General features: G+C 45.5%; 1 protein-coding gene across 11 annotated transcripts in view; it reads right to left on the reverse strand.

Moving 5' to 3' along the window:
- Window positions 1–13,106, reverse strand: part of LOC106587162 (protein CBFA2T3-like) — a 59,425-nt gene extending 46,319 nt beyond the window's left edge. For 2 of the 11 annotated variants that reach the window (XM_045708022.1, XM_045708023.1), the window contains exon 1: window positions 11,980–13,105. In XM_045708022.1, the coding sequence (XP_045563978.1) occupies window positions 11,980–12,193 (214 nt within the window). In that variant the 5' untranslated portion in view covers window positions 12,194–13,105. Of the gene's footprint in view, window positions 1–4,184; window positions 5,581–9,045; window positions 9,268–11,979 lie in introns of those variants that run through there. The other 9 variants (XM_045708020.1, XM_045708024.1, XM_045708018.1 and 6 more) reach the window with 9 other exon arrangements.
- Window positions 13,107–16,754: the final 3,648 nt, after the last annotated feature.

Consider the following 16,754-nt stretch of genomic DNA (forward strand, 5'->3'; position numbering starts at 1 on the left):
CCCCACCCCGCTCTCCACCACGCTCCCCACCACGCTCCCCACCCCGCTCCCCACCACAATCCGGCTGCAGGTCACTGTGCTGTGACATTGTCACCTGGCGAACCAACCGGCACGGGGACCAGGCAACAGACACGATCACCTTCAACAAACAACATGACCTACCCTGCCATGAGTGACCAATAAGGACGCTCTCCTGTGTAACTAAGTGAATGTCACAAATAATCTGTATTTCTTAAATACAGTACGCAACTCACATTTTATTCCAGTTCACATGCTTGACTACGATCCTAGAGTTAAGCAATGCACGGGGGGGTGTGGTATATGGCCAATATACCACTGTTCTTATGGATACAGCCCTTAGCAGTGGTATATTGGCCATATACCACAAACCCCCGAGGTGCCTTATTGCTATTATAAACTGGTTACCAGCATAATTAGAACAGTAAAAGTAAATGTTTTGTCATACCCATGGTATACGGTCTGATATACCACGGCTTTCAGCCAATCAGCATTCAGGGCTCGAACCACCCGGTTTATAATAGTATATAACCCCCTGGTCATAGCTTCAGTGTGTTTCTGTTACCACTGTGGGGTGAGTTATGATGCCTCAAAGTGGGGCTCTTAGGGTCTATGAGGACTGGTGTTTGTCAGGCAGCAGCCAGTGAACTACACACTGCATGGTCTGTGTCTCTGCTTCTGTCCAGAGGAGGCTGGTGAGACTCCATCACTGCACTACAACATCTCTCTATTGGCATGTGGCTTTGGCACAAGAGCATGTATCTCTTTTAAAAAACTTGTTTTCCCTCCTGTGGTATTTTTCCATCCGCCCATTAAACGGGAGGGAGACATCCATACGAGTGTGGTAGTAGCAGAGACGGAATAAACTCCAGTGGGGTAATGAATGGTTTTCTTTAAGAGAGGCACTTAATGATGAAGTAGGGACATCTGCCTTTGGAGAAGAGTGGCGGGCGGTGGGGATGTTTGGTGGTAATGTGCGTTAATGCTGAACGGCTGTAGTGTGGTTTCACCTTTGGATCTCTCCATCTATTGTCTGTCTATTATCAGCTGTTCAATTATTCAGCTGATCTTTACCGCCAGGGCCAATTAAATAGTCAATTCATGTGATGTCCTGCAGAGAAAATGTCCTCTGTTTTTACAGATGCATTTAGAGACAAATCCACTGATGGATATCAGAGTTCGTGCAGGCTCAAGTGAGTGAGTTTTTGGCCAAGATGAGTCATCTGCACAGAGTAATCTTTCTTTAAGTTATATTTATTAATCTTTTATACACTGAGTATACAAAACATTAAGAACACCTGCTCTTTCCATGACATAGACTGACCAGGTGAATCCAGGTGAAAGCTATGACCCCTTATTGACGTAATTCGTTCAATCCACTTCAATCAGTGTAGATGAAGGAGAGGAGACAATTGAGACGTGGATTGTGTATCTATCAATTAAATGGGCAAGACAAAGGATTTAAGAGCCTTTGAACGGGGTATGTGAGTAGGTGCCAGCCGCACCGGTTTGTGTCAAGAACTGCAACGCTGCTGAGTTTTTCACCCCCAACAGTTTCCTGTGTGTATCATGAATGGTCCACCACCCAAAGGACATCCAGCCAACTTGACACAACTGTGAGAAACATTGCAGTCAACATGGGCCAGCATCCCTGTGGAACGCTTTCGACACCTTGTAGAGTCCATGCCCTGACGAATTGAGGCTGTTCTGAGGGCAAAAAAGGGGTTGGGTGCAACTCAATATTAGGAGGTGTTCCTAATGTTTGGTATACCCAGTGTATATCTAGTTTAGAATGTCTTCTAATCCTATTTAGTTTGATTAAATAATATTCCTTCCAACCCAATTCATTTTGTCTTTCACTAGGCTAGAGCAATGTTGTTACTTTGTCTGTCTGGCAGCGATGCCAATAGGCTGTCTCATCGATGTGCTCTTCTTCTACTCTCTGACGCCCAATACAGTTCTGCTCACTCATTATCCTGGCTGGCACAGACACCAGCTCCATATTGCATTTTCTGGCCTTGAAACTGAGAGGCGCCGTTTTTGTGAATTGAATATCTGGCAATTGACCCACTGTGGAGTCTGATCATCACACCCATGAGGTGAGAGATCGGCGTAAGCAGCTGCCTTTCACCTGTGCACCGCTAAAGGGGAGAAGAGAGGTGAGAGAGGCCTTTCAATTCCAGGCCACCTATTCCAGAATTTCAAACCATGGGAGATGATCAGGTTTGTCACGCCCTGACCAGGTGAACTCTTCTATTTTGGTCAGGGTGTGGCATTTCTATAGTTTATTTTCTATGTTTTGGTATAGCCTTGCTTTGGGGCATATTTCTATGTTGGGTTCTGTAGATTCCCAATCAGAGACAGCGTCGCTAGTTGCCTCTGATTGGGGAATCATATTTAAGTTCCTATTCCCCCCACGATGTTTGTGGGTTGTTGTCTCTTTTTGTTGGAGCAGTAGCGATACGTTTATTCTCTGTTTTGACCGTGTTATTTCAGTCTGTAATAAATAACATGAGTTCGCTCCCAGCTGCGCCTTGGTCCACTTCTTCCTTCCTGCACGACGATCGTTACAAGGTTATTCCAGGTTATGTGCACACGTTAGCCTAGGCTTCTATAAACGGTTTGGCCCATTCAGTTTGTGTGCAATATATAATCTACGGTGCCTCTGTAACACATGATAATATAGTATAAATATATATAATAAAATAATATATCACAGCCTATGAGACGTAGGTTATTTACTGCCCCTTCCACTGATTTGTGACAACAGGGCAGGGCCTGGTCCGAATACTTTGAACATGCATCCTTCCTTCCTTCAATCACGTATCACTCAAGGAAGGCGCCCACAAGATATCAAAACAAAACCAAGGCCTCTAGATGTAGGCCTACGATCCAAACTCATTACTACTTTCAGTCGGTACTTTGATGTGGGAGTTGTGGTGAGGTACAGGTACAGGTACCACCACAGGAAGAAGACACGAGAGATGCTAGAGTACAAAGCCCTAAAAACCACGACCCGACCCAACAACTGTATATTTACTCCTCCATGTTCCATCACACAAGGAGCTTCGTGCGCTCTCATCCCCACCAGCAGAAACACCACATCATGTGCCGTTAGTTTCATTAATGTAGGCCTACTATATCTAGGGGAGGGAATTTATCTAAAGACCACCTGTATCCAGAGGAAGGCAGACGCGTTATGGTCCCACATTTGCTATAAACAAACATTGCTAGAAAATGTGCTAAACTACATAGCCTGTATTTATACCGACGTATAAACGTTATAACTTCTCTGTTGTTTGCGATGAAATATGCCTACTAGTTATTTATACTAGTCTACCATTAATATTATAGACATATGAAAAGTTGTCTTATCAAGTGTCTGATATGGCTTATTGAAGCTACAATGCTTTCAATTTGGCTGATACATTGTTGCCTCTTCATCACAAATTCTACATCAGCACAATTGTTTTAGCCTATAATTTTAGGTTTTTCCGAATAAGAGAACCATCATCCAATAGGACACATCGACTGCAGTGTCTGTGTCAAAATAAAACCAATCATATGAAAACATTTTGATTCAACGCCATCAATGGGGAAGCAATGAAACTATACTGAACACGAATGTTTACTGTTTAATAACATGAATGAAAGTTCCTGTAAAAATAGCTGACAATGCGGAAACAGCGAAAACCTGAACAGCGAAAGTAGGAGTCAACAGCTTTATGCAAAAAAAGTCAAGAAAAATGGTATAATAACACATTATTTCTAATCGATGAGGGAATTGTATTATTGCCCTTGAAAATCGAACTTTTTACATGTTATTTAACATAATATAGGAAGAGTATTGGTTATATTTAAAGATCTGCATAATAATTTATGCAGCTATATTAACATCAGGGACATGTAAAATCACGTCTTTACTATGCTATGCTACCTAGCTAAATTGCGATTATCACCTAACCTCACCATCTAGCCTCGCCTATAGTTGATAAAATAAGTGTACAAATTCAAGAGTACAAAATAGGCTACCAAATAAAATGCAATATGTGCTTCATGCCAGAAGCAACCGTGTCCAAACGTCTCTCTCGCATCAAACCAGGACACAATCAGTAGGCTATAATTTCTAATTTGCAATAAACATGTAGCCTAATGGTGTGACTTACTTTGTGAAGGTCGGGTTCAGGTTGAGGTAATTGCAGCGAAGATAATCCAGACCAAAGAATGACGATTATAACGCCCCGATCCTCATTATTTGGAAGAAAGGATAAAGCCTTCGGAGATATTGAACACCATTCATAAAGGTGTTATTCCTTCTCTTTGACAATGAAAGATATTGAGCGAGAGAAAAATGATCAATTCGACACTTTTACAGTCAAACAAAAAAATATATGCGTTTCCTTTGGATTCAAAGCGGTGTTGTTGACTTTTCGGTTCAATAAATTATGAGGTAATTCACTTCTTAGATATAAATTGAAAACTATATCACAAAGCTAGACAGAGCTTTGTGATCCTTTAGTACATAGAAGTCTTTGGTTTACTGTCCGTTTTCGATGGTAAAAACCAACAGTTTATCTGGATTTTGAGGGGGGGAAAAATCACAACTTCTCTCCGTTATCTAAATGTGAGCTGTTTTAGATCTCATTTTCTGTTAGCAAGGATAGGCTAATACAGTAAAGAAACCACAGTGATAGTTGATTTAGCTATGTATTAACATGTGTGCTCACCGTCGGCAAACTGATACAAAATATCGCTGCCAGAATGATCTTAAAATTGTCAGAGAAAATAGGCTACTTCACAAATCCTTGTCCGTTGCGCGCAGTGGGCTACATCCAACGTAAAAATATGAAATTCATTTGGGCATGGATCCTCTTGTTCCAAATGCTACTCCTCGGTGGACGACTTTGAACCCGTTGTTTGGCACACAATCGTCCAAATTAGTTTACAATATCAAGTCTTTATACATCCGTAAAATTAGTCTCCCTTTGTTTGAGCATGTCAAAGCTGAATGAATCACTCGATTTTGCTCAGCAGACACCACGCTTCTCAGACCGTCATTGCCAACCGATCCAACTGTTCTGGCATCGAGGACCGCTCATTCCACTGAAACAATTGGCTTGAGATGCTGTTGTCAACTCAGTCAGTAAAAATCTTTCATCATATTTCGAGCGCCTAAATGGTTCTCTTTGTTTTCGCTCATTTCGTGTTTTGGTTCATGTTGTAGTTTTCGATTATTTTGAGCTCGCGGGTCTAGTGTGCAGTCTTGTGATTCTCTCTATCCCTCTGTAGCCTTCTGTCTGCGTTTAAATCACCATCTGGAGCAGGATGCGTACGGAGCTCCTAACCTCGCTCTCTCCCTCTCCCTCTCTTTCTCTCTTCAGACCTACGAGTTGACAGCCACATTTCTGCTCGATTCTGCAATAGCATTGACAATTGACAGCACGCGTATTATCTCCATATTGTCCTTTTTTTTTCTCGATTATAGAAACTCATCAAACTCTGACCTCATGCGCACACACATACACACACTGTGCACACATATAGGCTATTGATTTATACTTGAAACAAGTACAGAAGTTTACATCATCTTATTTTGTAAATTCTAGAAATACAATGTATTCCCCACGTGAGGTTTTTACTTCAGCCCGATTGGATTTATTAACTCTCTTCACTGTCATAGGCCTATTTTATGTGCAAAGAAACAGCGAATATTTGTAGCCTAGTGTTAAGTTAGGCTAATTCCATACTTTAGTTTAGGCGATATAGCCGACATCAAATGGTCAGAGGGGTTAGATCAAGTGTAAATACGGGCGCCTACAGTAGGCTATAATACCAGGTATGCAATCTATATTGTCTCACATTTTCCCCATAGAGAATCATTTCCCCAAATCTACCCAAGGGGGCCGCTGTTTCCTCACATCAGCAGACGCCAGCTCTAAAAACCACCTCACTCGTCGCCTAGACAATCTCCACATGCAATGCCATCAACATCATCTCATCATTTCTACCAATGGCCTCACAATTAACTGCTCGTTCAGACGCTTGACAATCAGTGGACATTTTCCTCTTACTTCTCAATAGACAATGGTAGAAAATAAATACAAGATTTCTGCTTTAGTCTAGGGAGGCCTAATTTTGTTCCCCCGACACTTTCGCCCATGCATGAGGTTACTATATGGTCAAGACAGTATTTATTCATTTTCACCAAAGAATACAAGTGATAAACAACAATATAGATTTAAAAATATTAGTAAAAAAATAACGGTGTGCAGTAGCTATCACAAAAGGTGATTTTGGCTGAAAGGTGTCTGTAAAAATAATATTGTCAGAGGTTGGATTTGCACCTCCAGAATCTGCAGGCAAACACCATAGTGCGACTGTTCTACGGTCATTCCATCCGACATCCTCATAGTGTTTGTGTATTTGAGTTAATGCTGTATTTTTTGTAATGGCATAGGCAGTAGGCCTATCTGCATACATATGATGGCTTGGCGTTTACCACAAATGCCAATGCCTAGTTTACCGTGTAGGACTATTTGCATTAGCACAGTGGCCTATCCCAATTGTAGCTCCCAGACGCCGGCAATTTGAAAAAAATAAATAAATTGGTCCTCATTTACTGACGCGTTGAACCGCCGCGCGCCATAGTTGAAAAACCTTGTGCTAAACGATGACGTCACATCTGCCAGGTTCATCTGGTTTCACTAGCTGAGAATTCTACACCTGTGCCCTTTACGCTTTGTTGGAGACACGGAGGAAGAGGGGTAGCCTACTGAAGACAAAACAAACACTCTCCTCCTAACCTCTACTATGTCTATAGAACAAACAAAGTCAGTCAAGAGTACACAGAGACAGCTGCTATCCAGTGTGTCCTGTCTCACCAGCCTGTCAGGTGTCCGGAGTGTGAGGTGTCCTCTCAGATACAGGTAAGAGGAACTGTCTAAAGGGGATGTGTTGTTTCTGTGTATTACTGACCATTTCAGATGTCAAACAGGTTATACAGTTGGAGGTAATCTTTATGATCATTGATATGATTAGTGAATGGCCACAGACCCATAAGTAAACCAGTAGGAACAGGGATCTCTATCCGCCATCATAACCAAGCATAAGGGACTGGAGTGAGTGAGTGAGTGAGTGAGTGAGTGTGTTGTGGCCTAAAATGATTGCTCTCAGTTGGGGAGAGAACTGATAAGGTATATTGTACAGTACTTTCCATTGCAATTTCTTCTTCTCTTTATGACAGCTGCTATGATTCTCTATCTACCATATCAAAGTCTGATCCATCCAGTGAGCAGCCTTAAGACGAATCAGAGATCCTACAGCTCTGTCTGCCTCACTCAGATTTGGAAACATATTCAGGCCAGGTCTCTACTAAAAGATCTAGGATTTCTCGAGAAAGAGAGAGAGAGAGCTAGTTGTGTGTTGTATATACACTAATCCATGCATTTCTGAATAGAAACAATTTCTCAATATTTACCTTTGCTGTTTTAATAATTCAGACACCAACACTATAACTGCTGCATTGGGCTTAGAATGGTGGGAGAATAAAGTACACACACCCAGACACGCGTACACACCCTCACACATTCCCCAATGCAAGTAACCCATCAGAGTCCTATCAGGGGTTCCATGTGGCATCCTGGAATTTGGGTTGTCAAGGAGATGGATGGTGGATCGTCCCAGGACTTGATGGAGTGTTTATAGCCCCTCTCTCTCTCTCTCCTGCTGGGGAGTTATAGCCTTGCCTGTGCTGGCCCTGCAGGTCCATCTGAGGGCCACACACACACTGTGTGTGTGTGTGTGTGTGTGTGTGTGTGTGTGTGTGTGTGTGTGTGTGTGTGTGTGCGTGTGTGTGTGCGTGCATGCGTGTGTACAACTGAACGTAAAGGTATGTTTTAGATTGAATATCTTTACGTTTTATGTTAACCTAGGTCTTTTTGTTTAATTAGAAAAAATAATACTGGATGTTGGAGAGGTGATGGGTGGGTAGGGGGGGGACCATGAGTGACAGTGTGTGGGGCATGGGGTGAAACCAAAAAGGATTCCTGTCACCATGATAGCATTATGATTGACGGCGTGCTATTCTCCTCTGGGAATATGGGCAGACGGCTTGTCAGCTCCCCAAATGACAGCCCCTCATTCTTTTCTTAATTTTGTCTTTTGTTGGGTGATGTGTTGGATGGGATGACCCTCCATGTGGCGCGTCTGATAACTCATCCCCACAACAGAAACACAAGGTGGGAACTATATTTATCTCTCTCAATGAACTGAACTCCCTCGTTTCCTGACACTCGTCCTCAGACCCTGACTTCCCTTTGATGGCATTAATGAACACAAATGACCCGGCTTTGTCTCCTCTCTCTTTCTCTCTTTCTTTCTCCCTGTCTTTCTTTTGTTCTCTCCATCTCGTTGCGTTGCCTGTATCTGATGGTGGTGGAGGACTGGTCTGAGATGCGCCGGGTAGATTGAGGGGCTGATCATTGTGTAGGTATGGTAATGAAGGTCTCTGTGACAGACTGGGGACACGGGGCAGCGGAGGCTCTACAGGGAGAGAATTCACAGAGGTCTGGACTGGAGCATTTCCTCCACTCACATATTGTAAATCCTTTCCTATAGCTCCAGTCACAGCCTAGCTGGCGTGTTGAAAAGAGATAAGGCCGCTGTGCCTCTCGTCTGAAAGGAACGCAGCTCCATTGTGCTCTGCTGCTTGGATCCACATTCAGTGGACGCTGTTATTGAGTTGCCATTAAAGGCAGCAATGTAAAAGTAAATTATTTGGGGGAGAAGCAGTTAAAACAAAATAGTCTCTTTCCCTCTAAATGAAAAAGATAACACGCTCAGGATTATACTGTGCGTTTGTCAGTACACTTTCTGATGCAACCCATTGCACTGGTGTGACAATGGGAATGTGAAATCAAATCAAATTGAATTTGATTGGTCACGTGCACATATTTAGCAGATGTGATTGCAGGTGTAGCGAAAGCTTTTCGCAATAGAAACATTCCCATTGTTGTTTTTGACACTCACGTTGAAGTTTGATATTTCGAGGTGATATGACCGTGGAAGCTGTGTGTTATCCGACAGCTTTTATATCGGCGTCGTGAACGTCTTAAAGTCATCTGAAAAGTCATCAGATGATGCCTGAGAATAGAAAACACAGGATGAGAGAGCTCCTCTGCTGTAATGTAGCATGGCGCAACGGATCATTGCTCCATCTAGTCAAGCACACGTTTGATGCTGGTTTTACAAATTGCATCATAGACCCTCTGACATTCTATTTGCAATCGTGCAGTAAAGTGGCCGTTCAATCCATCGAAGCATGATGGGAATTTGAACTCAAAATGACGCTCTCTTCTTTTTAAACAGTCATTCTCCTATATGATGTTTAATTCATAGCAGGGCCAGAGGACACACCCACACACACACACACACTGTACTATGCTTATCTCAGTGTGTGTGAAAGAGGAGACCCTGAGGTCAGTGGTGGCTGGTGACCAGCCCTGCTAAAGGACCAGGAAATAGCGCCTCGTTAAAGTGAAGTGTTTACTAAAGAGCAGGATGCAGGAACAGGAGAGAAAATCAAGTGGGCAGCAGTGGAAAGTTCTCAATTTACCGTGTTTTCTGTTTGCACCTGAATACATCCGCATGTAGTCAGGCAAGCAATTGTGTCCACATTGGCATGCAAGAGAGAGAGAGAGAGGGAGAATGTGTGTGTGCAGACAGTTGGTAGTGCTGGGACTGAAGATAGCAAGGAGAGAGGCATGGTGCACTGTATCAAGTGAACATCTGTTCCTCACAGAAACCGCAAAGCTGGTGCAGAGGAAATAGAGAGGATAACTGCTCTCTCTACCCCCCTTCTCTCCCCCTCCTCTCTCTCTCTCTCTCTCTCTCTCTCTCTCTCTCTCTCTCTCTCTCTCTCTCTCACATTCTCTCGTTCCCTCTATTTCTCTCTTTTCACGACGATATTCGTCACAGCCCCATCCCCCATCATCCTTGTTTTACACCCATCTCTGTGAAGAGATTAAGAGAACCTATATGTAATACAACCCAGTTGTGTAATGGGCGATGATAAGCTTGTTGATGGAGACAGAGAGGTAGAGTAGAATATGCGTCAACCTTTGAGCCAGATGTCCTCAACACACGAGTAGCCATTGGAGCGTGTGCACTGTAAATACACAAATGTCTCTCATGCACATAAAGCATATGCCTTTCTCTAGCCACGGAGGATCAGGAAGAGCTGAGCGTTCATGAAACCTATGAGCTTTGTTGTGATTTCATTCCACCTTTTCCCTCAAAGTCTCTGTCTAGATTGAGTCTACCCCTCCGTCCTCCCTCTCTCCCTCCCCCCTCTCTTTCCCTGCCCTCCCCTCTCTCAGGGCCGGCTGTGAGGGTGCGCTGGTGTTGGCGGGTGGCAGTTCCTCATTGTGGTGTGCTGTGTGCTGTGTGCGCGGTGATAAGACACAGGGAGAGGAGCCAGCGTGCCGACATATCCCTGCCACTGTGGTTATCATCCGCCGCAGCTGTGCCTGAGCCCTGCGACATCTGCTCCCTCACAGGAAGCCTGCGCCGCGTCTCATAACGCCTCACACACACACACAGACATACACACACACACACACACACACACACACACACACACACACACACACACAGAAATACACACACATAGAAAATATCACAAGACCATTACCATTATGATGCCTGAACGGTACCCCCCCCCTTCCCCACACCCCCCCAAACAGGTAAACTACCTGATCAGACAAAGAGTGTTGTTTATAGGGACATGGGTTCCTCCCTGGAACATGAGGCAAGCCTGACGGATGGGACCAGCGTTTACCTCAGTTCTGCTGGCTTTTTATCAGAGAATTACAGGGGATGCTTATGACTAAGCCTAATTATAGAGTGCTTATCACTGAAATGTTCACAAAGCTCATTACTGCCAAGAAATGGGAGCTGCCGCAGGTAATTCACTATGTTGGGTATTAGTCCTCCTCTAAGACGGCACCCCTTTTAAATATTTAGAGTCTATAAAGTACAGCTTTAATGTCTGATGCTTTTAATGTATTTCTGTGCTACTGGCCTCACTGATTTGTGAAGTTTTTACCTAAAGGCACATCTCCAGTTTTTACACTACTTTAATCAATTACCAGATTTTCATTTACATTGTTGACAGCGGGTGCTTGAAAACAGTCCTCTCGCTGTTGATAGAGTGAATTTGAGAAAGGAAGAAAGTATGAGATTAAGATTACAAGGACATTTCCTTAGTGTTCCACCGTATTTCTCCCTTAGCCAGTGATGCTGTTGAGTGTGCTGGTCTGACGGCTAGAAGCTAGCAGACAGGAGAGGGATGGGGAGGTGAGGGGAGGGGACCCCGCTAACCTAACTAACAGCCCTGATGGGGTCAGTAATATCTCTCGGGGTCCTGACCTGGGCTTGACAATGAATGAGCCTCACTCAACATCTCCGACCCTCCACCTTCCACCCTCCCCCGAGCCCCTCAGAAACACAATAAAGGGAAGTGTGCCCCTCCAGCTGCCAGGGGAAGCCCAGAGGGAAGTCCCCATCCTCGGGTCCTCACCAGCCTGAACCCCTTTCCCTCCCAGCCCACTTGGACACATGTGCCACTGACTTCTAATGTCTTTACAGTGTAGGGCTTTGACAGCAAACTATGCTTTCAGTAATGAAAACAAGTTGGGGTCTGTTTTGACCTTGAAAATCAAGTGACAGTTGGTAAAGCGTTTCACCATAGTTACAGGAGCTACAGTAGGAAGCTAATTTCCATGTCTTGTCTGGAGCATGTGGTGCTAACTCAACACAATCTGATTACACGTCAATCACTCCAACTTAATGAGGAGAAATGACAGCAGGAGTTTCTCCACAATCACTCGTCACTGTAGCGCGCTGCCAACAGAGGCACAGCCTGTAGTACCTCTCATAACACAGAAAAGGATCGCCACCTACCTTGGTTGGCTGTGCGGTAGCTCCTGGTTGCCAGGTTGGGGTTTCCAGATTCCAGCCTGTGAGGGTTCCGCCTGCACAGCGTCCCCCTGCGACTGGTCAGCATCACCGTGGGAACCCTGGGAGGAGCGGTCAAACTGGCCGAGGTGGAGGCTGAGGTTGAGTCTCTCCGTAGGTCAGACCTCCTCTGCCGTTCCAGGTGGACCTCGGCAGCCATGCTCTGCACCCGAAGCCCCCCTCCCCCACAGCAGTAATCCACAACGTTGTCCTGTCCTCTGTGTGTTTTTAGAACTCTCGACTGGTCAGGGGACACACTAAACCACACAAGTTGATAGGTCTGTCTGTCTTTCTCTCTGTGGTCAGTGTGCAGACCGGAGGGTTGATGTCCTTTCTCCTGTGGGCTCAGGGTGCTGACTGACTGACTTATCCAGGCCTGGGGAGATCACAGAGTGAGTCCTCTGGCTCTCATGATTAGAACATGAGCCCAGCACAGCCAGATCACATGGCTGCCAGACAGAGAGAGAGAAAAACTGGACTTCCTTTTAGCTTTATGCAGCTAACACAGTCTTCAAATGACTCTTCCTTTACCTCGTACTTTTGTCCCGTCCACGACACGTCACTTCAGATGGATCGCGGCGCTACCAGACTTGTGTAATTATCTGTGTCCGATGCTCTTTCTCTCCACCCAGTAGTCTCTCTCTCTCCTTCTCTTTCTCCGACTCACTCAACAGGAGTGTGTGAGGTAACAGTGTGTGTGTGTGTGAGTGGCAGGGGGAGGTCAGCTAGCCTCGTGGCTCCTCGTTTCCTCGTTGTTCTGGCTGTGGGGCAGTGCACTGGCCTGAACCCTCCTCTAGTCCACACAGGGAAAGCAGAGCAGTGGCAACCGTGTGAGCCGCGACTGTGTGCAACTGTAACACTGTGTGTGTATATGTCTGTGTGTGAGTCCTGTCCCCGCCATGTGAAAGGGGTGGTTCCCCAGGGGAAGGTAAACAGTGCTGCTGGGTTGTGATAGCGGTAGACACCAGCCTCGGTCTCCGTTGGGGTTTCCTCTGGCAGGAACCAGCTGTGTCTGTAGCCGGGTCAGGCCAGGCCGGGCAGCACTGTTTTCCCGTTCCCTCCGGACACAGACAGGGCTCCTCCTGTTCCTAACACTTCCTCCCTAGACCCTTCACTCCATCTCTCCTTTCCTCCGCCTAGCCAGCCCTACCCCCAACTCTGCACCCTATGGATAGCTCTGCCCCCCCCCCCGACACCGGCCTTAGGGGGGTTTGTTCACCCCCTGGTTAGATGCTGAGGGTCCTGTCTTCACTCACTGTGGTTCAGTCAGTCCAGATGCCAAGTGTCTCTCTGCCCTGGCCTCTCTGCTCTGTTGTCCCAGTGGTGTGTGTGTGTGTGTGTGTGTGTGTGTGTGTGTGTGCGCGCGCTCCAGCAGGGGGGTAAAATCAGTAACAGGGGTTCCTCTGTGAAACGACAGTGAGGGTACAGCTGGGACCCCTCTGACCCGCAGAGCACGCGGTGTGGTGTAGCTGGGACAGAAGTGAGAGGGGATGTGAGCACACAGATGTGCCGTCCATCTGTCTGTCAGAGTGAAACCAGCACACAGATGGTGGACAGCAGAGTGGATGTGAGAGTAACGGGTGTGTGAGGTGGAGGGCGGTGTTCACTCATCTGACACATTTGGGACTTGGGAAACTATGAAATTATAGATTGACAGTCAGTTGGTTTCATTTCCTTTTTGTTTTCTAGGTGCTTTCTATGTTAGAGAGCCTTCCCTGCCTCAACTGTGCACTAAGATTGAAGATTATTTGGGGTAAAAATACAGCATCAAAAATAATTTGTTAGTATATTCAAGCTTCTCCCAATGACATCATCCAATCTGATGGAATCTGCTGCCATGTAATATTCAGTGGAATGAATACATGTACCGAAGTTGGAATTTTCATGTTTATATGTACTGTATGTATGTGTGTCCAGCATTTCTCCCTCTCATCATGCTGACCCTCTCCATGGCTACATGTAAGCGCCGTGAGTTAACATGTGATGATCAAGTAATAGCATGTTCTCAAATCAAACCCTGGGATTGCCTGCTGAGAAGGAGAAGATTGCCCCATTGGATTAGTGTGTATGTGCATGCTCCTGTGTGTCAGGCTGAGGAGGCCCCTGCCTGCCTCCCCTACTCTTAGATGTTGGCAGGTATAAAATTATATTTTTTTTTGTGGAGGGGGGGGTGAGATAATGATTCCCACATAATCACTTTATCCCAGCTCTGGCCCTGGCAGGTGCTATCGTGACCGAACGGTGCTTTCTCTCCACAGATAAGGTCATGGGACTGGGGAGGGGACCGGAGTGAGGAGAGGGTGGAGCGCTCCGTGGAGCGTTGGGCAAGCGGCTAGTCTGGCCTTATCTTCCCCAGCGGCTGTTGCTCGCAGCTCACAGATGTAGCAGGCTAGACTAGCCGTGTCAGATAGATCCTTCTATCAGCGACATGCAGGCCTCTCTCCCCAAATTAAAACACAGCAGGAGGACGGACAATGCCCTAATTATCACTTTACCCATGAATCATCAGAAGGAAAAAGTAGGACTTTTGATGAAAAATCAGGTGGAAAGTCAGCAAATATACCTGCCTTATTTCAGATGAAAGATTCTCTCTTTCTATTTTTGTTTACATTTCCGTTCTGATTTTCTGAAACTGGAGTTGTGGTCTCTTCTCTGGTAATGCATGCTCATCCTCAAAAATGTGTCCTGTCGCTTTAAAAACAGGCAGAGAGGGGGCCTCCCGAGCGGCGCAGAGGTCTAAGGCACTGCATCGCAGTGCTTGAGGCGTCACTACAGACCCGGGGTCTTTCCGAGGCTTTGTCGCAGCCGGACATGACCGGGAGACCCATGAGGCGGTGCAAAATTGGGTTAGGGGAGGGTTTGGCTGGATGTCCTTGTCCCATCACGCTCTAGCGACTCCTTGTGGCGGGCCGGGCGCATGCACGCTGACTTCGGTCGCCAGCTGAACGGTGTTTCCTCCGCAGATGGCTTCCGGGTTAAGCAGGCAGTGTGTCAAGAAGCAGTGCGGCTTGGCAGGGTCGTGTTTCAGAGGACGCATGGCTCTCGACATTCGCCTCTCCAGAGTCCGTACGGGAGTTGCAGTGATGGGACAAGACTGTAACTACCAGTTGGGGAGAAAAAGGAGTAAAAGTTTAAAAAATATTTTTTTTAAACAGGCAGAGGAAGGAACTTTTCACCTTTTGCACCGAGAGAATGTCTAACAAGCCTCATGACTGCAGGGAAAAGGAGAGAGGGAGAGAGAGAGAGAGAGAGAGAGAGAGAGAGAGAGAAGCAGCCATATGGTGGAAAGTCTTCCTGCCAGACACCTGGCCACTTCAGAATGGATGAACCGCTCACTTTTACCAAGTCCTTACTTGGGTTTTTCCTGCCACAGTTACACACTGTATGGAACTTTGTGGCTGGCTGGTGACTCTGGGAACACGAACTCTGTTTCTGTCCTTCGTCACGTTGTTTGTTTTTAGGTGTTCATATCTGTGACACTGTTGGTGAAAGTTTAGGGATTCCCCAGCTTTCTTCCAGGTCCGTAGAATGTAAACATTCAGCAAAACACTGTTTTTTCTCTACTTTACATTCTATGTAGGTTTGACAGATGTTAGTAGTTGTCAGTTAATTGTCAGCTTGGAGGTATGATTCCACTATGATGGCCTATCTTTCTGTCTTGTACAGTATGGGAGGATATTGTGAGAGTGTTTGTCGAGGACACAGAGAGCTATAGAAGAGGATTTCCCTGAGCTTATAGCCTTGGCAGTGTATATTCAGTAGTCTATGGACATCTAAATAGCCCCCCGAAATATGGCAGCTGAGGCTCCTCTATCCTCTCTTTGGGGTGTTTATGTGCACCTGCTTGGCACAGACAGCCCCAGAAACCTCCGGATCTTAACCGAACTCTATAAGTTAAACCGTCCCCATCTGTCACAGCGCAGCCCCACACAGATGCATGCTGAGTTTTTTTTTTTTACAGCAGACTTGGCGCACATTCAAGAACTGTCAAAGAGCACCTGCTAAATTAAGTGCGTTCTCATACACACATACCCTCTCACCACACAAGCACATGCAGCCACGGATGTATATTTGCAGAGAATGTTATAGTGACAATGTTATTATATGCAAACATACCGTAAATGTTATAGATAACAGATGTTTATCCCATATACTGTTTTCTGAGTGACAATTTTCATAAAAAAGCAGTACTTCAAGACAAATAGCAATTAGACTGTGATATTGGCATTTACTTGTTCTAGCCTACACTCTTAGAAAAAAAGGTTCCAAAGGGGTTCTTCTGCTGTTCCCATAGGAGAACTCTTTTAGGTTCCAGATAGAACCATTTTGGGTTACTTATAGAACTCTCTGTGGAAAGGGTTCTACATGGAACCAAAAAAAGTTCTACATGGAACCAACGAGGGTTCTTCAAAGGCTTCTCCTATGGGGACAGCCGAAGAACCCTTTTAGGTTCTAGATGGGACCAGAATCTGCAGAAGAAACATTTCTATTTAAATGTTCACTGTTCTTATTTAGCTCATTAGGTCTGTTTACCATAAACCAAGTGCCCCAGTTGGCAAACAACTTCATAGTGTTGCTTTTATAGACAACCTGACATCTAACAAGCAGTGGGAGTAAAACCACAACTACCACAGGTGGAGTTTCCTATAGTTCTCCCAACTCCCCCCTCTTTTCTCCTCCTTTCTCTCCCTGTCTCTCTCTCCATCTCTCTCCTGCACTCT

Source organism: Salmo salar, chromosome ssa26, assembly GCF_905237065.1.
Source record: "Salmo salar chromosome ssa26, Ssal_v3.1, whole genome shotgun sequence".
Lineage (NCBI taxonomy): Eukaryota > Metazoa > Chordata > Actinopteri > Salmoniformes > Salmonidae > Salmo > Salmo salar.